General features: G+C 38.4%; 2 protein-coding genes across 9 annotated transcripts in view; both read left to right on the forward strand.

Annotated features, from left to right (window-relative positions):
- Positions 1-23741, forward strand: part of LOC128618667 (protocadherin alpha-C2) — a 72057-nt gene that overhangs the window by 24468 nt on the left and 23848 nt on the right. The window contains exon 1 of one of the 8 annotated variants that reach the window (XM_053642400.1): positions 2703-6031. The exons of 5 other annotated variants lie outside the window; for them this stretch is intronic. In XM_053642400.1, the coding sequence (XP_053498375.1) occupies positions 3653-6031 (2379 nt within the window). In that variant the 5' untranslated portion in view covers positions 2703-3652. 2 more of the 8 variants (XM_053642403.1, XM_053642398.1) reach the window with 2 other exon arrangements.
- On the forward strand, positions 233-2651 carry LOC128618669 (protocadherin alpha-3-like). The gene has a single exon (XM_053642408.1). It carries the CDS (start codon positions 235-237, stop codon positions 2647-2649), a length of 2415 nt encoding a protein of 804 aa, XP_053498383.1. The 5' UTR covers positions 233-234; the 3' UTR covers positions 2650-2651.

Below are 23741 nucleotides of genomic sequence, written 5' to 3' on the forward strand. Positions count from 1 at the left end.
GAAAATGGCACCAGTTCTCCACGTGGTGTCTCTAGCCACCTGCAGTTGGACGGTTATAATATTTTTTTTCGGTTGCTCCTCCCTTCAGGCTAGGCCACGCCTCCACTCAGAGGGCTTTGTTCCGGAGATGCGACGAACCTGGGATTGTAGTTTCACCCTTAGTAATTTATATTTCGTCGCGTTGCAGACCGTTGTTGCTTATGTTTTCCAAAGATATCTGTGACACTTCGGATTATGGCCTCATTGAAGGGGAGTTGTGTCATTCTGTGGATGTTTGGCGTTTCATTGTGTTGGAGGTGGAATATAGTGGACGGGCAGATTGCTTACGTTGTTTTGGAGGAGGCGAGCCCAGAAGCAGAAATCGGAAATCTAGCAAAGGATTTAAATCTAAATGTGCAAGACCTTGGACATCGAGGATTTGAAATCGTTCCGGGACCAAATAAGAGGTATTTTGGTGTTAACTTAAAAACGGGGATTTTGCACGTTAAAGAAAGAATAGACCGCGAGGAGCTCTGCAACCGAGACGCAAAATGTTCACTGGAATTAGAAGCGATCGTTAACTCGCCATTAAATATGTATCGCTTTGAAGTGAACGTCCTAGATATTAACGATAATACGCCAACGTTTCCGATGTCTAAAACAGGACTGAATATTTCAGAATTATCATTACCAGGGGAGAGGTTTCTATTACCAAGTGCGTTTGATGCAGACGTGGGCAGTCACGCAGTAAAGAGTTACAAGCTAAACCAGAATGAACACTTTTCTCTAGATGTCCAGAGCAATGGAGAGCAAAGTGTGTCTGCTGAATTAGTTCTACAGAAAGCTTTAGACCGAGAGAAACAGCCTGTGATTCATCTCACACTGACTGCTGTAGATGGAGGAAAGCCTCCCAGATCCGGCACTTTGCAGATAGTCATATGTGTTGAGGATGTAAATGATAATGTTCCAGTCTTTAGTAAGGCTCTATACAAAGCCCGTGTCACTGAAAACTCTCCACGTGGTACATCCGTAATTTCGGTTCATGCTACAGATATAGATGAGGGCAAAAACGGCGAGGTCGTTTATTCTTTTGCCAGTCAAAATAACGATAAGCATGTTCAAGCATATTTGATTGACCCAGAAACTGGGTTGATTACAGTGCAGGGTGTTGTCGATTTTGAGACACAAAATGCAGTTGAAATTCGTGTTCAGGCTAAAGATAAAGGACATAAACCACGAGCAGCATTATGTAAAGTGTTAGTGGAAATCGTTGACATTAACGATAATGTTCCAGAGATCTCCGTTAATTCTTTGGTTAACATGATTAAAGAGGATGCTATCGCTGGTACAATGGTTGGCCTCATAACATTAAAAGATAGCGATGCTGGTAAAAATGGTGCTGTAAATCTAAAAATTCCCAATTCTGTACCATTTAAAATACAGCACACTTACAAAAATAAATATTCTATTGTAGTCGATGGCCCACTTGATAGGGAGAGCGAGTCTCAATATAACATAACCCTCACAGCTACTGATGAAGGAACTCCACCTCTCTCCAGCACCACTGTCATTACTGTACATATTTCTGATGTAAATGACAACGCGCCACGTTTTCAAGACACCGTAATTAATGTGTACTTGAGAGAGAACAGTCAGGTTGGGGCTGTTATTTATACAGTATCTGCTTTTGATCCTGATGTTGGTGATAATGCCAGAATATCATATACATTACTAGAAAACTCTAAAATCGGTTATGTTACAGCCATGGTAAACATAAACTCCGATAGTGGAGATATTCACAGTTTGCAGTCATTTAATTATGAAGAATTAAAAACATTTCGGTTTACAGTTCAGGCCACAGACTCTGGTGTTCCTCCACTGAGCAATAACGTGACTGTGAATGTTTTTATCCTGGACGAGAATGACAACAGTCCCGGTATTCTCGCTCCTTATTCTGATCATGGATCTGTTCACTCTGAGAACATTCCCTATTCCGCTGAAGCGGGCTACTTTGTGGCCAAGATCAGAGCTGTAGACTCAGATTCTGGATATAACGCACTGCTTTCTTATCACATCTCTGAACCTAAAGGAAACAACCTCTTCTGGATTGGAACCAGCAGTGGAGAGATCAGGACTAAGAGGAGAATGAGTGACAATGACCTGAAAACTCACCCTCTGGTCATTTTGGTTTCTGATAACGGAGAACCCTCTCTGTCAGCCACTGTGTCTATTGATGTTGTGGTTGTTGAGAGCACAGGTGACATAAAAACTCAGTTTAAACATACACGGACAAAGGAGGACAGTTTCTCGGATATAAACATGTATTTGCTGATCGCCATTGTGTCAGTTTCAGTGATATTTTTACTGAGTCTGATCAGTTTAATAGCTGTAAAATGCTGCAGGACAGACAGCAGTTTCAGCAGATACAGTGCCCCAGTGATCACCACACATCCTGATGGAAGCTGGTCTTACTCCAAATCTACACAACAGTATGATGTGTGTTTTAGTTCTGATACACTGAAAAGTGATGTAGTGGTTTTCCCTGCATCATTTCCACCTGCAGATGCTGAACTGATCAGTATAAATGAAGGAGACACTTTTAGCAGAACAAAGAGTCTTCCTAGCAAAGAAAAGGTAAGAATTATGAGAACATTACTGTTAGCGCAGTAAACTCATTATTACTGTTGATGATTAGTTTGCATGGAAATAGCTTGTTTCTTTTGTGGAGTTTACAATCAGATTATATTAATGCATGGTTTCTTTCTGGTAAGTAATTTATTTACATTTATTACATTTGCTAAATACATTGACCAAACACAGATAGGCAGAAGTTTATTGTAGCCTATTTCATTTTTAATTTCTTGCATCAGCCTGTGTTTAGTGTTTGCCTCTCCACAAAATATAACAAATCTGTTTAACTAAATCATCTCGTCAGTGGTTCATTGGACATATATTAACTTTCTTCAGTATTATAAACACTACAGATTGCTTGCTTGCAATTTATTAATATATATTTGTTGAGAGTACGTTAGTGGTGCTGCGTATTTTAAACGCTTTCAAATTATTTGTGTTATTGACTGTCTCTGTCCATGGTGCTGAAGGTTCACACTTGGTTTTTTATTTTTTTATTATTTATTTATTTTTATTTTTTTATCAGCATATATAATGCTAGAATTTGCCGGAGTTTTCTTCTTCTTTTTTTTCTTTCTTTTTTTTGCCTTTTCTTCCAGTGTTAGTTCTAAAAGCTATTCTGGACCACTTACTGTTTGTGATGTAGACGCAGTTCAACAAGTGCAGGCATACGTCTTTGTTATAGATTACAAATTCTTTCTTCTTTCTTCTTTCTTTCTTTCTTGCTTGCTTGCTTGCTTGCTTGCTTAAGCTATGTAGGCACTTAGCCACTTAACTTACCGATTCAGTCCGTTTTATTACGGTTTATAATTGTATGGTTTGTACTTCTCCACGCGATGTCGCTATCTTTCCACTCTGAATAACCTACTTCGTGGCCTTCCGAAGCGCCTCCTTTTTACGTAAATAGGGATGTGTTCTATCTAGCAGAGCGCTTTGTTCTGGATACGGCATTGTGCACAGATGCAGTTTAAGGATCGTTCAGTTGGATGCTTGCTTTCAGCTATATGGATTTATTTTGGTCAGTCCTCGGTGTTGATATAAAATGGCCTCAACAGTGGCAGACAGATCTTTGACATGGTTGTGGTTTTCACTGCTTCTCTACTGTTGGAGCGTCGCGGAGGGGCAAATCGTGTATTCCTTGTCAGAGGAGGCGAAGGCTGGTACTGTAATCGGAAATGTATCAAAGGATTTAAATATTAATATACAGGACTTTGAACTACGTGGAATACAGCTCGTTTCGGCAAACAATAAAAGGTATTTCGATTTGAATATGAAGACGGGTGTTCTTCAAGTTAAGGATAGAATAGACAGAGAAGCTCTATGTGAACAGAGAACGAAATGTTCTTTAGACTTGGAAATCATCGTCCATTCGCCGTTGAACATTTACCGATTTGAATTGAACGTATTAGATATTAACGACAATCTACCAACATTTCGATCGCCAGTGATGGAGTTAAATATTGCTGAGTCAGCGTTTCCAGGAGAGAGATTCCCCTTACCAAATGCGTTTGACGCAGACATAGGCAGTAACTCTGTAAAAAGCTACAAGCTAAATCAAAATGACCACTTCTCCCTGGATGTGCAGAGCAGCGGAGAACAGAGTGTGTCTGCTGAATTAGTGCTACAAAAGTCATTAGACCGAGAAAAACAGTCCGTAATCCAGCTAACTTTAACTGCTATAGATGGAGGAAAACCTCCTCGATCCGGGTCGTTAAAAATTATTGTGAATGTTGAAGATGCTAATGATAACATTCCGGTTTTTAGTAAGTCTCTGTATAAAGCTCGCGTACATGAGAATGCACCTGCGGGTTCAGTCGTAGTTACAGTACACGCAAGTGACTTGGATGATGGTCTTAATGGCGAGATCGTTTATGAGTTTTATAAACAGGACAACGACCAAGATATCAATGCATTTTCTATAAATCCAGAAACGGGAGAAATCATAATAAAAGGTGAGCTTGACTATGAAAGAAAAAGCGCTGTTGAAATCCGGGTCCAGGCTAAAGACAAAGGACAGAAACCAAGAGCTGCACACTGTAAAGTATTAGTCGAAGTTGTTGATGTTAATGACAATATACCGGAAATATCTGTTACGTCTTTAGTAAGCACGATAAAAGAGGATGCTCAGCTTGATACAACTGTCGGCATGATAACGGTGATAGATAATGATAGTGGCAAAAACGGTCAAGTAAACTTGAAAATCACAACATCTGTTCCATTTAGGGTACAGAATTCGTATAAGAATTATTACATATTAGTTGTAGATGGTCCTTTAGACAGAGAGACCACATCCCAGTATAATATCACTATCACAGCTACTGATGAAGGGACTCCACCTCTCTCCAGCACCACTGTCATTACTGTACAAGTCTCTGATGTGAATGACAACGCACCACGTTTTCCAGAGCCCTTAATCAATGTATATTTGAAAGAGAACAGTCAGGTTGGAGCTGTTATTTATATCATATCTGCTTTTGACAGTGATGTTGGTGATAATGCCAGAATATCATACTCATTACTAGAAAGCTCTAAAAGCATTCCTTGGTCATCCATGGTAAACATAAACTCTGACAGTGGAGATATTCACAGTTTGCAGTCATTTGATTATGAAGAAATTAAAACATTTCAGTTTAAAGTTCAGGCCACAGACTCTGGTGTTCCTCCACTGAGCAGTAACATGACTGTGAATGTTTTTATCCTGGATGAGAATGACAACAGTCCCGTGATTCTCGCTCCGTATTCTGATCATGGATCTGTTCACCCTGAGAACATTCCCTATTCTGCTGAAGCGGGCTACTTTGTGGCCAAGATAAGAGCTGTAGACTCCGATTCTGGATATAATGCACTGCTTTCTTATCACATCTCTGAACCCAAAGGAAACAACCTCTTCCGGATCGGAACCAGCAGTGGAGAGATCAGGACTAAGAGGAGAATGAGTGACAATGACCTGAAAACTCACCCGCTGGTCATTTTGGTTTCTGATAACGGAGAGCCCTCTCTGTCAGCCACTGTGTCTATTGATGTTGTGGTTGTTGAGGGCACAGGGGACATAAAGACTCAATTTAAACATACACCGATAAAGGAGGACAGTTTCTCGGATTTAAACATGTATTTGCTGATCGCCATTGTGTCAGTTTCAGTGATATTTTTACTGAGTCTGATCAGTTTAATAGCTGTAAAATGCTGCAGGACAGACAGCAGTTTCAGCAGATACAGCGCCCCAGTGATCACCACACATCCTGATGGAAGCTGGTCTTACTCCAAATCTACACAGCAGTATGACGTATGTTTTAGCTCGGACACACTGAAAAGTGATGTAGTGGTTTTTCCTGCGCAATTTCCACCTGCAGATGCAGAGCTGATTAGCATAAATGATGGGGATACTTTTAACAGAACACAGACTCTCCCTACTAATGGAAAGGTAAGAATGAATTAGAGTGGAATTGTTTTGCACCAATATGCTCCACATATACTTAATGCAAATGTATTTACACTGTCAGACTTTGCTGTCATTTTTCAGTTACTTCCTGCAAAAAAGCCCAGTATAATACCATATATATTATTTACAGTTAACTACTGTAATATGCACTGCTTTATGGCAATTTTTTATGAAGTTTACAGTAATATACTTTATATGAGAATTTGCAGTACTTTTCTGTTTACGTAAAAGCAGTAGTTGCTACTGTAAATGAAGAAGACAGATTTCTTAAGTGTCTATATGCTGCTGTGGACTGCATCTCTGCAGTCAGAATATGGGTATATATGCCAAGCACTATGCATACAATTATCTTTGCCTTATAATTCACTGGATGGATGCACTTCTGTACATTGTGTACACAAGTTGCATTGCTCATAGGGATATTAAGTGAAAATAATAGCAACTTTTTTGGGGAAAAAAAAGTCTTTAATTAGCTGTGCAAGCAATGTCCTTTGAGGCTGTAGGAGGTGAATCCAGTTAATTAGTTTCAAATGAATGTAAAATGTAAAAATACATTAGTGTAAAATGAATTATGGTGTAATGATTGGTCTCAAAACATGATATTCATTTAATGAGTTTTCAAAGTCAAAAATGTGGAGGAGTATTTTTCCTCAGTTAATTGCTCCTATAGAAACAACTAGCAATCCAAAATGAGGTGTCATTAATGTTATGCCCACTGCTGTTGAAGTGCCTTGCCACTGGAAAGGAGAAATCTTTATAAAAATGCAAAGGTGCTCGACAATTTAGGCAGCTGGTCTTCTCTTGGTTTCCCCAATATACATCAGATTGTATCTCTTGCAGGAAAGACAATAAACTTCTGCAGTGATAGATGAGGACTGGTGAGTGATAAGAACTGATCCTTTAAGGCCTTTGATTTGGCTTTAGAATTGTAGAACATCTAGAACATGTGGAATTGTTTCATGGAGAAGTATATTTATAATTAGACTGAGAATTTATTTCTCTCCTCCACTTCTCTTTTCTGTAGGAGTACAGGAAAGGAGAAGCAGTCTCAGGATCTTGCTGAAGTACAATGTTTAGTATAATTTGAGCCACTGTTATATTAGTGGGATTAAAAGTGAGCAACCGTTTAACATTTATAGGCCTATAAACTTGTTCTCTCAATAGTACTATCACAGACCACGTCATCTGTGACTTTCTTAGTAAACCCACTGTTATATATATATAAAAAAATAAATAAATTCTGGCTTCATTTGCACTGCAGCTCTAAGTCTCAGTAGCTGGAGGAAGGAATGAGAGTCCGTAGGTTTTATGGATGGTAGTTTTTAAAGACAAATTGTTTGACATCACTGACATGTCCAAAAAGTTTATGCTTGAGGCAGGGTGTCAAATACTCCATATATACTCCAGGGTTCGGTAAAATGTGGAGCAGGGCTGGACTGGGACAAATTTTCAGGCCATCTCACACTCATCCAGGCTACACCATACACCCACAACAAATTCTGAAATGACTGACAACCCTTCCCCCCCCCCCCCCCCCCCTAAATTCAGTTCACACACTGTGTGGCCATTCCATAAAAACATAAACAAACAACACTGTTAGACATTTCAAATGGTTTTTACAGTAACTTACTGGCAACACTTTTGCCAGAAAGTTACTGTAACTGAGATTTACAATATCATAACCGTATTTCAGTTTTACAGTAACTAAATGCTACTGTAATTATGTAATACAGTGCCCTTACTGTAAAAAACCAAAACCCTAGGTTAACAGTACACTACTGTAATCGTATTTATTAATTTAATTATTCATTCATTTGTACTAAATATAAATTCGGTTTTATATTTTTTATAATTACACTAGATTGTTTTTATAACTACATGAGTACTATTGACATTCAATCCAAACAGACACAATTTTTACAAAATATCACAATCTTTATTTAAAACATTACAAATGTGTGGAAACTTTCCATTTAAAAGAGTCCTTATCTTCACAGCCAGGGAATGAGCAAAGACAGAATCAGAAGCAGGCTAGTGTCAAAACCAGGATTGCAGTCCAACATAGACAGTGGTGTAACCGAATGGAAAAATTAAATTAACAGCAACTGGAGCAAACTGGAATAAATAGAAAACAAAGCTAATAAGTTTCTATGACTTTTTCCATGGGCACAACAGGTTTGAAAATTGGCATTAAAGTGTCTACAAACCGTACAGCTGTACATATTGCTAGCAGTCTCTTCACAAGAAATACTGATAATAAAAAAAAAAAGATCATATAAACTGAGCTTTTACTCTCTTTGCCATTTATTAAAAATATTACTTTAAAAATATAACTTTTAATTCGGTTAAACCGTTTGTTAAATACAACGTTAGCGAAGTTCAAGCTAAGATTATTTTTACCGCTAATGTTTGTATGCACAAATCTGACAACTGCGGGAACTGTCAGTACACACGATTTTTGTGTTTGTTTTACCTTGCTTGCATGCTTGCTTATTCTCTCAGGTATAAAAAAAATCTTCGCACAAAGCACTTTCATCGGTGTATAACACAGGTGTTCTCCAGAACTGTACCGCTGAGCTCCCTCTCCAGCACAACCTGCGTCGCTGCTGTGGCATAAAACACAGTGCTGTGGCATTTTACACAGTGCTGTGGCATTTTATGCTGTGGCATAAAACTATAAATCTAATTATTTACCTTAAGCAAAGCCTGTCAAAAAATTAGTAAAAACAAACGGTGCATTGGCGCTAAAATCCGTTACAGTAAATACAGTAAATACAGTACATCGCTGTATATTGTGTTTGACGTCATAGAAAATCCCCATGATGCAATTGGAATTACTATTATTTATTGTAAAGAGAATTTGCAGTATTACAATGGGTGATATATTGTAACTGTAAGAATTACAGAAATGTCTAACAGTGAACCTAGAGATAGTGAAGCAGTACTAATTTATATAATTTTAGGTGGGTATGCCAAGCATTTAACAAACACCAGAAGTGCAAAGCTGCCAGTAACGCTTTACTTTTCACTCACGAAAGTACATTAAATGCAGAAGAGAAGTAAACAAAAGACACTTTTTTTTTTGCCATTTTTCATGTATCTGTCACTTCTTTACCAGGTCTACTGCTATGAACAAAACTGTTTCCACATTGTTGGGAAATGACAACTTTTTAAGTTCACTGTAATATTGTGAGCACAGAATCTAAATTTATTTTCCTTAAAATTAAAGCATCACATTAGGGCAATGTTGTTGTTTTTTTGTTTGTTTGTTTGTTTTTTTTTGTTTTGTTTTTTTTTACTTAAATACTCATAGATGTAACCATACTATATTTCATACAAATATGTTAAAGCATATTTAATGTATTTTAATTTACCTCTACCTGTCATCTCAAGTTGATCCTGAACTGTGACCAATGTCACAGTATTTGTAATTTCAACATTTAAAATAACAACATGGAAGGCTCCCTAAATGTAGTGTACGTTGGATATTTGTGTGGTAAATTACTTAGTATTATAGCTATACAGTAAATAATGTTGTCCTTTAGCATATTTTAAGTGACGATAGTAATAGTGATAACGTTTGCTAGTAGTGAATCTGTGGTTAATGCTTGTTTAGCTAAGTTAGAGAACACAAAGCTACAGTATTTACAGATGAAACTGATCTGCAGCTGAAGCCCTGAACTGGTCGGTAATTTTTCTACATTTCGTGCTTCTTTTTAGAGGGTTTTCCTTTTGCGTGCCCTTTCCCGCTCTGCTTCCTCTCCATCCACTCTGCTTCCTCTCCATCTTCTCTGCGTCCTCTCCATCCTCTCTGCTTCCTCTCTATCCTCTCTGCTTCCTCTCAATCCTCTCTGCTTCCTCTCCATCCTCTCGGCTTCCTCTCTATCCTCGCTCTGTGCAGTGATGACTCTGTTTGAAATCGTTCAGCGGAGCTGAGGAGAATGTTAGCGTTAAAAGATTCATGGTTTATTATCGATTAATTATCGAATGCCGAATTCGGAAAGGATCAGTTGAGCACATCGGACTCGCAATAATATAAAATAATAACTATTAAATAAATCAATAAATCAATAAATAAATACATAAGTGTATTATTTTAAATAATTTTTTTAAACAGCAGGACAGCGGGCCAAATCAGTCATCAGGCCACCGGGAATTCTCCGGGTGCTCCCGATGGCCAGTCTAGGCCTGATGTGGAGAAAGAAAGAAATGAACAGTTTGAGCTTTTTCAGTGACATAGTTATGCAAAAAAAATAATAAAAATTTTTATAAAATACCCAAGGAAAAGTAAGCACATGTTTTGTGAATTGTTAAAAAAAATATTCTCAACAAATCCAGTGAAAATGTTTGCATGTTTAGTACCATACGGATACCTATGATGAGATAGTAATGCCTAGAACTAAAGCTGAAGGAGTTTGGTGTTATGTCGAGTTTTGTTACTGTTAAGAGAATATCAGAGGGTTGATTAGGCTATTTTACAGTAGTGCATCAGGAAAATGTCTTGCAGTTCTCAATCATTAGGTAGGACTCTGTAGACTTTTGATTTCTATAGAAAAAAAAGTAGAGGGATGTTATCCATGGACTTTTCTCTGAAGCATACAAGATTTAAGAGATACAAATTTAGCCAGTGACTGAACAATGGGTTGAAAAGTTTGGAATCTCTCATTTGGAAACTGCAGTCCTAATTTATTTTCCATTCATCCAGCCATCCATCCATCTTCTATACCACTTATCCTACTGGGTCGCAGGGAACCTGGAGCATATCCTGGGGAGCATAGGGCACAAGGCAGGTGTACACCGTGGACAGGGTGCCAATCCATCGCAGGGCACAATCACATACACATTTACGCACCCATTCATACACTATGGACACTTTGGACATGCCAATCAGCCTACCATGCATGTCTTTGGACAGGGGAGGAAACCGGAGTACCCGGAGGAAACCCCGTAGCATGGGGAGAACATGCAAACTCCTCACACACCGGGCCATGGCGGGAATCGAAACCCCAATCCTGGAGGTGTGAGGCGAACCATTAAGCCACCATGCGCCCTAATTTATATTTATTTTTATTTGTATTTTTTTATTATTATAAATAAAACACATGCATAATGTTAAGTGCTATAGTTGTCCACATGATGTCACTAGGCTTCCACTCTACGTTATTGCATGCCTTTACTAGGCTCCGCCTTTCTCGAGGCAGGGCAATCTCTCTGATGGCCAGACTGCTTTGTTTAGAATACGCCATTGTGCTTAGCTGCTGTTTAAACGCGGACAACGTACATTTTACAGCTACAACTACGGGAATGGATTTGTATATTTTTCTTGACATAGCTATTGTATCGCAGTAAAATGGCTGCATCGGCGGGTCAAAGATTTCAATCGTGGATATGTTATTCTCTACTGCTTAATTTCTGGAGATCTGTGAATGGACAGATTGTGTATCACATATCAGAAGAAGCAACCCCAGGCACACCAGTCGGAAATTTGGCTAAGGAATTAAATCTAAACGTACAGGACCTTGAGAGCCGAGGATTCCATATTGTTACCGAAGCTTATAGCAGGTATTTTGATCTTAATCGGAAGACCGGTATTCTCAGTGTTAAAGAAATATTGAATAGAGAAGAGCTTTGTGAACACAACACGCACTGTTCTATAGCGCTAGAAGCTGTCGCTAAGTCACCTCTGAATATTTATAGGTTTGAAGTGAACGTTTTAGATATTAACGACAATTCACCAGTATTTCGACAGACAGAATGGACGTTAAATATTACAGAGTTAGCTTCTCCAGGGGAGAGATTTGCATTACCGAGCGCGTATGATGCAGACGTGGGAAGTAATTCGGTAAAGAGCTACAAGCTGAGCCAAAATGAACACTTTTCTCTGGATGTACATAGCGGAGAGCAGAGTGTATCAGCAGAATTAGTGCTACAGAAAGCTTTAGACAGAGAGAAACAGCCTGCGATCCAACTCACACTGACCGCCGTGGATGGAGGAAAACCTCCCAGATCTGGAACTATTCCTGTTATTATAAATGTGGTGGATGTTAATGATAATGTTCCGGTTTTCAGTAAATCACTGTATAAAGCTCGAGTTAACGAGAATGCCTCACCGGGTACCCCCGTAATTACTGTGCATGCCAGTGATTTGGATGAAGGCGTTAACGGAGAAATAACTTATACGTTTGTAAACCACGACAGCGATAAAAATCTTAATGCATTCTCAATAAATCCGGAAACAGGCGAAATTGTAGTGACGGGTGATGTAGATTATGAAAAGAAAAATGCGCTTGAACTTCGGGTACAGGCAAAGGACAAAGGTAATAATCCAAGAGCGGCAATGTGCAAGATTTTAGTAGAAATCGTTGATATTAACGATAACGTTCCGGAGATATCTGTGACCTCTTTAGTTGACATTATTAAGGAGGACACACCGGTTGACACAATGGTGGGCATGATAACTGTTATCGATAACGATGCTGGTAAAAACGGTCAGGTAACACTGAAAATTCTTGGATCTGCCCCATTTAAGATTCAAAAGTCATATAAAAATTATTATACATTAGTTGTAAATGGACCTCTCGACAGAGAAAGTGCGTCTAAGTATAACATCACTATTACAGCTACTGATGAAGGGACTCCACCGCTCTCCAGTACCGATGTCATTACTGTACACGTCTCTGATGTGAATGATAATGCGCCACGCTTTACTGAGCCCACTATTAATGTGTATGTAAAAGAGAACAGTCAGGTTGGATCTGTTATTTACACAGTATCTGCTTTTGACAATGATGTTGCAGACAATGCTAGAATATCATATTCATTGCTGGAAGGCTTTAGAAATGTTCCCGTATCATCCATGGTAAACATAAACCCTGACAGTGGAGACATTTACAGTTTGCAGTCATTTAACTATGAGGAAATGAAAACATTTCAGTTTAAAGTTCAGGCCACAGACTCTGGTGTTCCTCCACTGAGCAGTAACGTGACTGTGAATGTTTTTATCCTGGATGAGAATGACAACAGCCCTGGGATTCTCTCTCCGTATTCTGATCATGGATCTGTTCACCCTGAGAACATTCCCTATTCTGCTGAAGCAGGCTACTTTGTGGCCAAGATCAGGGCTGTAGACTCAGATTCTGGATATAACGCACTGCTTTCTTATCACATCTCTGAACCTAAAGGAAACAACCTCTTCCGGATCGGAACCAGCAGTGGAGAGATCAGGACTAAGAGGAGAATGAGTGACAATGACCTGAAAACTCACCCGCTGGTCATTTTGGTTTCTGATAATGGAGAGCCTTCACTGTCAGCTACTGTGTCTATTGATGTTGTGGTTGTTGAGAGCACAGGTGACATTAAGACTCAATTTAAACATGCACCGATAAAGGAGGACAGTTTCTCGGATTTAAACATGTATTTGCTGATCGCCATTGTGTCAGTTTCAGTGATATTTTTACTGAGTCTGATCAGTTTAATAGCTGTAAAATGCTGCAGGACAGATGGCAGTTTCAGCAGATACAGCGCCCCAGTGATCACGACACATCCTGATGGAAGCTGGTCTTACTCCAAATCTACCCAGCAGTATGATGTGTGTTTTAGTTCTGATACACTGAAAAGTGATGTAGTGGTTTTCCCTGCACCATTTCCACCTGCAGATGCTGAACTGATCAGTATAAATGAAGGAGACACCTTTAATCGAACACAAACACTTCCAAATAAAGATAAGGTAAGATCATTTTGATCTCAGCTCTCATAATTTTTCCTAAGTTCTAGTTTACTGTGAGAGCTGAATATAGCTGAATAGAGTCTGCTGTGAGTGGTTTGTCTCATGTTTCCTGCTACATGGCTTTTTTTTATAATTATTATTATTATTTTTTTACCTCTGCTCATGGACTCCTTGTGCATAAGCTAAACATATTGTTTTATTTTTGTATCAATTTATCTTGTGTATATTTAATGTTGCTTAGCAAAACAGCAGAAAAAACACAACAAAAATAACAACAATTATTAAACAAACAACTACAATAATCATTAAATTTGTTTGTTTGCTTGTTTTTCATGACGGTTGTGATTATAAGATTATATTTTCCTTGTTTGATTTTAAAATCTTCTTTGTTGCTCAAGAAATACATCAAAATCTTGCAGGTTATATATTATACATAAAAACTATACATATATTATTTTATATATACATATATATAATACTATATGTATAGTTTTTATATAGGCTATCATTTTTTTATTTTTCGTTGAGAAAAAACAAACAAATAAATATTATTTTTTATTTGATCAAAGGTTTCTTTTTTTCACTGTAATAAGTCACTCGTAATATTCATTCAGATGATTATCCTTATTTGGCAGAGTTTATTCAGTTAAACGAGGGAAAGGTGTACTAGGTTGTGATATTTTTTATGTTCTTTTATAATATAAAAATAATTGACAACAAGCACCTCTTGATGTCGCTATAGAATTGTTGCACTATCATATTTGGCACCTCCTCATCTGTGATGCACTGCTCATGCGCTTTGATCCTCATTCCTGATGAAAATGGATCGTACGAGAAGCTCTTTCACATGGGCAATGCTAAAGGAATTTGTTTATGTAACATTTTAATCACTTTTTGGTCGCTGGATCGCACACTATTATGCACAATGGATAACCGGACGGAACTCTACTTCATTCTTATTGTTGTGATTTTAACAACAACCGCGAACCTTATTGTTGCTCAAATTGCTTATTCGGTATCAGAGGAGGTGAATACGGGAACATTTGTTGGAAATTTAGCAAAGGATCTAGGCCTAAACATTCAAGAATTGGAATCACGCATGTTTCACATCGTTTCTCCGTCTGGGAAGAAGTATTTTGAGGTTAATTTGAAAACAGGGGCATTGTTCGTCAACGAGAGACTGGACAGAGAGGCGCTTTGCCCTGCCTCCCCACAGTGTTCCGTGCATTTGGAAGCTGTTGTTAATAATCCCCTGAATTTGTTTCGCATCGAAGTGAACATATTGGACGTAAATGACAATGCGCCTTTGTTTCGTGTTAAGTCAAAGCATTTTAATATATCAGAGCTTGCTCTTATTGGGGACAGATTTCAGCTGCCGAGAGCTTCAGACCCTGATGTGGGTAGTAACTCGGTAAAGAGCTACAAGCTGAGTCAAAGTGAGCATTTTTCTCTGGATGTACAGACTAGTGGAGAGCAGAGTGTATCTGCGGAATTAGTATTACAGAAAGCTTTAGACCGAGAGAAACAGCATGTAATAAATCTCATACTGACCGCTGTCGATGGAGGAAAACCTCCGAAAACGGGTACATTGCAGATAGTAGTAAATGTGCAAGATGTTAACGACAACGCCCCGGTGTTTAACAAATCTCTTTACAAGATGCGTGTTATGGAAAATGCTCCTATTGGAACAATTGTGATTAATCTGAACGCGACGGACACAGACGAGGGAGTAAATGGTCAAATAGTCTATTCTTTGATTAACCAGGATAGCGACGAGAAAAACAGTGGCATTTTCAGCATTGACTCCGTTTCGGGGGAGATTACTGTACAGGGCACGGTCGACTTTGAGTCACAAAATGCGTATGAAATCCACGCACAGGCTAAGGACAAGGGACTGACTCCTCGATCCGCACACTGTAAAGTATTAATTGATGTTGTTGATGTAAACGATAATGCTCCTGAAATCTCGTTGACATCGCAGATAAATGTTGTCACGGAAAATGCTAAAAAAGGTACCGCTGTTGCTTTGATAACAATATCTGATAAAGATTCCGGGAAGAATGGTAATGCGCATGGAAAATTACTCGGCGAAATTCCGTTCAAGCTGCAATCTTCTTACAAGAGCTATTATTCTATTGTGGTGGACGGGCCTTTAGACAGAGAACGTGACGCTCAGTATAATGTTACTATTATAGCGATAGACGACGGAACCCCATCTCTTTCTAGTACTCGAGTTTTTACGATTCAGGTGTCAGATGTAAATGACAATGCGCCACAATTTTCAGATCACATAGTCAATGTGTATGTAAAAGAAAATGGCCCAAAAGGTCAGATTATTCACACTCTCTCAGCTACTGATCCAGATTTGAATGAGAATTCTAAAATAACTTATGAATTAATAGACTCCCAAAGTTTATCCAATGTGTTTTCTGCAGTCACAATAAATGCTGATAATGGAGAGATACACACATTACAGACTTTTAACTATGAGGAAACAAAAACATTTCAGTTTAAAGTTCAGGCCACAGACTCTGGTGTTCCTCCACTGAGCAGTAACGTGACTGTGAATGTTTTTATCCTGGATGAGAATGACAACAGTCCCAGGATTCTTGCTCCATATTCTGATCATGGATCTGTTCACTCTGAGAACATTCCCTATTCTGCTGAAGCGGGCTACTTTGTGGCCAAGATCAGAGCTGTAGACTCAGATTCTGGATATAATGCACTGCTTTCTTATCACATCTCTGAACCCAGAGGAAACAATCTCTTTTGGATTGGAACCAGCAGTGGAGAGATCAGGACTAAGAGGAGAATGAGTGACAATGACCTGAAAACTCACCCGCTGGTCATTTTGGTTTCTGATAACGGAGAGCCCTCTCTGTCAGCCACTGTGTCTATTGATGTTGTTGTTGTTGAGAGCACAGGTGACATAAAGAATCAATTTAAACATGCACCGATAAAGGAGGATAGTTTCTTGGATTTAAACATGTATTTGCTGATCGCCATTGTGTCAGTTTCAGTGATATTTTTACTGAGTCTGATAAGTTTAATAGCTGTAAAATGCTGCAGGACAGATGGTAGTTTCAGCAGATACAGTGCCCCAGTGATCACCACACATCCTGATGGAAGCTGGTCTTACTCCAAATCTACTCAGCAGTATGATGTGTGTTTTAGCTCAGACACGCTGAAGAGTGATGTAGTGGTTTTTCCTGCACAATTTCCACCTGCAGATGCTGAACTGATCAGTATAAATGATGGGGACACATTTAACCGAACACACACACTTCCTAATAATGAAAAGGTAAGAGCCTTATCCAAAAAGAGATTTTTTGATAGTTTGGTAGCTTTCAATCAGGTGAGTTATTTAAACCCTCTCTGACAGGGAAACACTCTGAAGAACTCTTACAGGTACCAGGTACATTTTTTTGTCTGACTGTACTGTGTAGTGTGTTTATTTACAATCACTATATACTTTGCATACCAATGGCCCTGGTCGCTTCTCAGTTTTAGTTTCCTTGGCTAATACTGACATTGTGTTAATGCTGGTTGGTTTTGCTGTCCATGGTTCTGAAAACTCTAGCGTCCATTGCTGTCCTGTTCTCTGGCTCCGAATGTTCTTCTAACTTGATTCAAGCAAACTGTGCTTTAAATATATTTGTTTCTGCATAATGCTGAGAGATGTTTTGTAGACACATAATATACTTATATAACACAGAATCCATGCTGTCTGAATTGACATTGCTTTTTTGTTCCATTCTCTCTTTGTCTTCCCAGTGTCTTTTCCTTCCATCCTTTATCTTTGTCTCTTTAGCACTCTCTGTTTGCCCACATCCCCCCGCCCTTTCCACTTTCTCTCTTCATTAGGCATTCTCTCCCCTGATGAAATTATAATATTATTTCATACTGTAAGCATTTCAGCATATTATTGTTTGCACTGAAAAACAGAAAAATATTTTTAAGTCAGACTTATTTTTGCTGTGGCAAGCAGTTCTCGGGAAGATTGAGACCACACACACACACAGCTTCTTGAGGCTTTGTTAGATTACATGCATTATAATGCTTCACTATAACAATGGACAGAGTAATACAGAAAACTTGAAATCAGTGGATATACAGCATTTTGTCATTGCAGAGTGTCCCTTGATGTTTTTTTTTATGTAACTGATTTAGTTAATGAAATATTAAAGTAAATATATTTATATTTTGCAAACATTTACACTGTGAACATGACATTCTTAGTCTATTATCATCTGTCCAGGGTTTATTCATATAGCTAATATCACAGTTGCACAGCTTAAATCACACATATGTTTTCAAAAGGTCACAGTGTGTTTCAGTAAATTCTTTGTGAAAGGCACAGTTGGAGAGATTTAGATATCCACAGAGTTGATGGAATTTGTGGTGTAGCAGCAAAACAAGTTAATGAGTGTTTAATTGTATACACTCACTATATATACAGCTCCTTGTAGTGCAATGGCCAGTTAATTTTTTTATTGCTGATTATTGTTATAGTGTCATTTAACACATGGCTTTATTTGTGGGGGAAGTGAAACGGATAGTAGATAGAAGAGAGATAAATCAAGAATGTTGAAAGAGGCAGAACAGAGAGAGACACGCAGAAATAAGAGAATGAGATGGGGTGAGAGATGAAGTAAGGTAGATAGAGAGAGGGAGAAAGAGAGGTTGGGGGAAGGGCCAGTAATTTTCCTTACTGCTCTGCAACAGCAGGGGTTCTCGGCAAGCAAGCTGAGCTCACAGCTCTGACATCATCATTTTCAACCACACCTAAACACTGCCTTCTATTCCATACCCTTAGAGGGCACATATAATGTATTATAATTCATGTATTGTTTACCTCTTTTATTATACTACTACATACAATTAAATAGACACAAAGTTGCACATTGTTGTGTAGAACTGTACATGTTAGCTGTCTGTGTTTGTTCAAGTCTCCTTCCAGTTTCTTCCCAGCTTGTCTGTGCTGCATTGGGAGTGTTAAATTATTGATTTCAGAAACACATTATGCAGAGTAAGTAAGAGTGCCTAAGGTAACCTCAGGATTCATATAACCTGCAGTGGAATGGCCTGATCCATAGACAAACACAAAAAAACAGTAGTAACAAGAAAAACATACTAGTGACCAAATAATTGATTGGAATAGAAACTAGTGCATTCTCATCCTCCACACAGCATATACAAGGAGAATAACATTATATAAAAATGTTAAAATGTTTAATTAAGTTGACCCCCTGAATTTCCTCAGGAGTCTCAGAAACAGTGTCATTATACAATATATCACTTCCCATTCTGTCACCTTGAGGTTGTCATGGCAACTTGGCTCTGTTTCTTTCCAGCAAGCTTGTGCCGCATTTTGCCCACACCCATTGAGAGAGAGAGATAGAGGGAGTGAGAGAGAGAGAGAGAGAGAGAGAGAGAGGGAGAGAGGGAGAATGAGAAAGAGAGATGGTGAGAAAGAGAGAGAGGGGGGAATGAGAGAGAGAGAGAGAGAGAGAGAGAGAGGGAAGGAGAATGAGAGAGAGGGGGAGGGTGAAAGAAGGGGGGGCAAGAGGTTTGGGCAAGGATACAGAATAATGAAAATGAAATATAGACCCTAAGTTGTGAGGAAAATAAGATAATACAAGAACAAACAGAAGATATTCAGGGAATATTATATCGGAGAACAGGGAGAAGGAAAATTATTAAATAAAACATTATATTCTTACTGGGTAAATTAGAACAGGAGGGAGATAAAAAAAAAAAAGAGAGAGTAACAAGAGGGGCTGGCTGCTGCTAGAAGCTACTGCTTTTCATCTTTTGTTTTGTGGCTTTCACAAAGAAATACAGGCATTTCCAGAGGAGGAGTCTTGCATTGCATGTGTAATAGGGGTGTAACAGGGGTGAAAGATCTTCCTGATAATGTGTGTGTCCCTAGACACCTCATTTAGAGTCCAGCATTTAAAGGTCAGTCCATGCTGATTCAGTCCTGTTTTCTTTTTTCAACACCTTTTTGTGCTTCACAGACCTATTCTGCTTTCCTTACCGTGTTTATTCTTGTGCAATGTCACTGTACTGACTTTTACTATCACCAGACATGCATTTAACCATTAAACTGTTGTTTTATTATTTCATTATTAATCTTAAATCATATTATTTAGAAACTGGCACTCTTTCCATTTGTACCCCGCCTTGTGCCCGATGCTCCCTGGGATAGGCTCCAGGTTCCCCGTGACCCTAAAAAGGATAAAGCGGTATAGAATATGGATGGATGGATGGATATTATTCAGAAACAAATATTTATTCACTCCACATTTATATTTATATACTCCTCATTTTATTATCTTGCAACATTTCTATTAATGTGTTCCTAGAAATTCCTAGGAATTTAATAAGGGTAGGCTTTCACTGCAAAACTTAAAAATCCAGAATATGTCCAATAGCAACTAATACTTTTTCTTTATTACATTGCTTCTAAATAAATGAAACATTAATTAAAATAAGATTAAGCCTAATTGTACAGGGTGTTTGAAAAGTTAGAAACCAGTTGGAATATGTTGAGCAAATATGTTGATCTGAATATGTTGAGCAAAATCCACAAAAACATGATACAGCGGCTGAGAAAATGTGTAGAGTGTAAGTGCAAACATTTAGATCATATGTAAATAAATATTTAAATAATACATGCAAAACTAAGTACAGTGTATGATTTACTCTAATTGGTTTCTGACTTTTTGGACACCCTGCAGATATGTTTATTAATTTCAAGTCTTATTCTATTGGCAGATGATCAACTAAGATGCCTGTAAGCTTGAAATGAGTAAATATGTTTAAAAAATATATTTATTGATCTTCTATATTTATATAATAATCTCATAATGAGACATATATGATGTCTTTTCCTTTATTCAGCATACAGTATGAGTCACATATGTTTTTTTTTTTTTTTTTTTTTTTTTTTGCTGGGTTGGAATGTTTCTGTTAGAAAAGGTTGGCATCAAAGTTAGAAACAAATCTTAAGGTATAATGTTTGGACTTGAACTCTTGTCACTGTGGTACAGAGGTAGTGTTGTTGTCTCACAGCTCTTGAGCTCCTGTTACTGTCAGTGTGGATTTTTGCATGTTCTTTCCATGTCTCTGTGGGTTTTCTCCAGGTACTCACATTTCTGTTTACCTTCCAAAAACATGCCACTAGGTAGCTTGTCCACTTGAAATTGCCTCTAGGTGTGTGTGGGTGTGTGTTCTTGTGTGGAGCCTTGCAGTGGACCATTCAGGGTGTGTTCCTGCTTTGTTCCCCATTTTTCAGGAATAGGCTCCGGATCCACCTTGACCCCAAACAGAATAAAGCAGTTCCTGAAGTTGTATGAATGGATAAATTTTTTTCTAATGTGAATAAAGGTTTTTATTTCAGCCAAATAGAAACCCCACCTATTTATCAACTGATCTATCAGGTGAAATAAGGTGTCCTCCTGCTTGCTTGAAATGAAATCCACTGTCACAGCAGCCCTTTCTTATTCAGATTATGACAGAGACACAACAGGTAGTGCTGGTGCCTTTTAGCTCGTGGGTCCAGAGTTTGATCCTGAGCTGCAGATACTGTCTCTGAGGAGTTTTGCATGATCTCTCTGTGTCCCTGTAGGTTTCCTCTTACCCATGCTGATACTGAATCCCAGAGATGGACATGGTCTTACTTTTTAATTAAATTATGGCCTTGGTGAGACTGAGAAATGTATAGATTAAGCTATTTGTTCAGAGGTCTATTCTATTGTCTTTACTCTGTTTATTTTTATGCAGCATAATTAAACTTAAGCATCTTGTAAAGGCTTCGGAGTGTCTTTTCATCTTAAAAACAACCTGTCTTTATTTAAGTCTCTGAGTTTATACCAAACATTAGGATAGCATGAGAAACAAATGATTATCAAAGTTTAAAAAGGATTTAATGTTAAGGGTATAAAAATCTTAAATATATTGTATCTGATTAATTTGGTTTTTCTAGGCTGGTAAATATGAAAATAATTCACCTTTTTCACTAACTATATAGACAGGGTGAAAATCTGAAATGATCATACAACTGGAGAGTAGTGGCTGGTGTAGCATGTACACTGAGTGTTTCCTCCACCTGGACTCTTTTTACCCTTCTCTCTGCTGTACAGTCAGGCTGTAATGTGCTTCCTGTCATGTGCATTCTCTTGTGCTTTACTTTTTGCTGTAGTACCATGCTGTACCCACAGAGGGCTGACTATAACCATCTTGCTATCAGTCTTTCATCAGCTGTGAATAGTGCTGCTGAGGTTGCAGGAGGTGAAACCAGTCAACTAGTATGTCTCCTGTGTCCATATGGCTTACAGTAATCTCTGTAATTGATCTGAACTGGATTCACTGAACTAGATTCACCACCTACAATCTCAGACACACTTCACTTGCACAGCTAATGAGGGACTTTTTTCCAAAATGCTAAATGTCTTGTATCTGTGAAAAGTCTGTGTTAAAAAGGCCCTGTTTCTTTCCAAATGGACTCTTCCAAACACCCCTCTTTCTAGTAGAGCTTGAACCACACGCACGTACACCTATAACTCTTTGCACAATACAGAACCGTAAGTGGAACTATCTGAGTGTGACATCATTGTTCTGACTGGACAAGACAGTAGCCTTTCAAAAAACCCTATACATATATCCGATACAACAGTATATTTGAGACAAGTTTTCCCATGGTCCTTTACACTACACTTTTGACCCCCCAACACACACACACACACACACACACACACACACACACACACTGAACTGCAACGTTGGTTTTCTGATAGCAAGACATTTATACTCAGCCCTCTGTGGGTACTGTTTGGCACTACAGGAGAAAGGATTGAGCAAGAGAGTGCACAATGGGGAGTACATTAAATCCTAACAAAGAGAGAGGGATAGAGGATGGTAGTAAGGGTCCACCTGACATTTAACTGATTACTGGAGATGAATGAATGAATGTATAAATAAATAAACACAGGAATATTATAATAGTATAAATGAATGAATGAATTTATGAATGAATACAAGTATACAGTTCAGCTTTCTGTCTTTGTTTGGCTTCATTTAACACTCCTTACACTGGTTTTTGTAATAGATTTGAGGTGATGTCATCGCCCTCAGTCTCTGGATGTGAATGGTGAATGTGATGAGGTCACCTCTCATAGCCAGCAGTAATATGATAAAGGGAAATACAGTTCAGTCAATTACAGTGTAGTGGACAGACACCAAAATGACTCACATAGACATAATGTCGGCTAACTTTCAGACCTTCACCCTTATGAATGACTTTTTAAAGAGAACCGATTAAGGCACAGTAATGAGGTCTGTTAATATTTCAAAGGTATGTAATATAAATGATGAGAGTCAGTTATTCATACCAAGTTGCTGTACTTAAATCATAACACTGAACTCTATCTATCTATCTATCGATCGATCTATCGATCTATCTATCTATCTATCTATCTATCTATCTATCTATCCATCCTTCCATCCATCCATGCAGCCAACCAGACATCCATCTATCACCTGGCACATGTTTTCACCCTTTCCTGCATAAGGATAGTGCTTGATGTGAGAAAGGTTGGTAGCCATTACAAGGCATTTCATGCTGTTATGATCCAGGACTTCTCACAAGTGCATGGAATTGAGGTCAAGCAAGGTGACAGGCCAATTCTGCATCTTCTCATTAGCATTCCTCAGGGTGTTTTTGATAATATTAAGCCTTTGGCCTCACATTGTACAGCTATAAGGTCAGATCATTTTGCCACAGATAGAGAATGATGATTTGCTGCACAGTCACATCTCTAATCACTCCCCATTTAGCTTGCCTTCAGTGTGGAGGAGCTGTCCTGAGTATATGGTGTGTGCCAGCCCACATCATTAAATCTATTACATTTTAGGCATCCATTTGCTGGAAGTATCAGTATTCTCATTTCCTCCACACTCTGG

The sequence above is a fragment of the Ictalurus furcatus genome, chromosome 14, assembly GCF_023375685.1.
Source record: "Ictalurus furcatus strain D&B chromosome 14, Billie_1.0, whole genome shotgun sequence".
In the NCBI taxonomy this organism is placed as follows: domain Eukaryota; kingdom Metazoa; phylum Chordata; class Actinopteri; order Siluriformes; family Ictaluridae; genus Ictalurus; species Ictalurus furcatus.

Coding starts and splice junctions, on each gene's coding strand:
- LOC128618669 (XM_053642408.1), top strand. CDS start 235: ATGGCCTCATTGAAGGGGAGTTGTGTCATTCTGTGGATGTTTGGCGTT.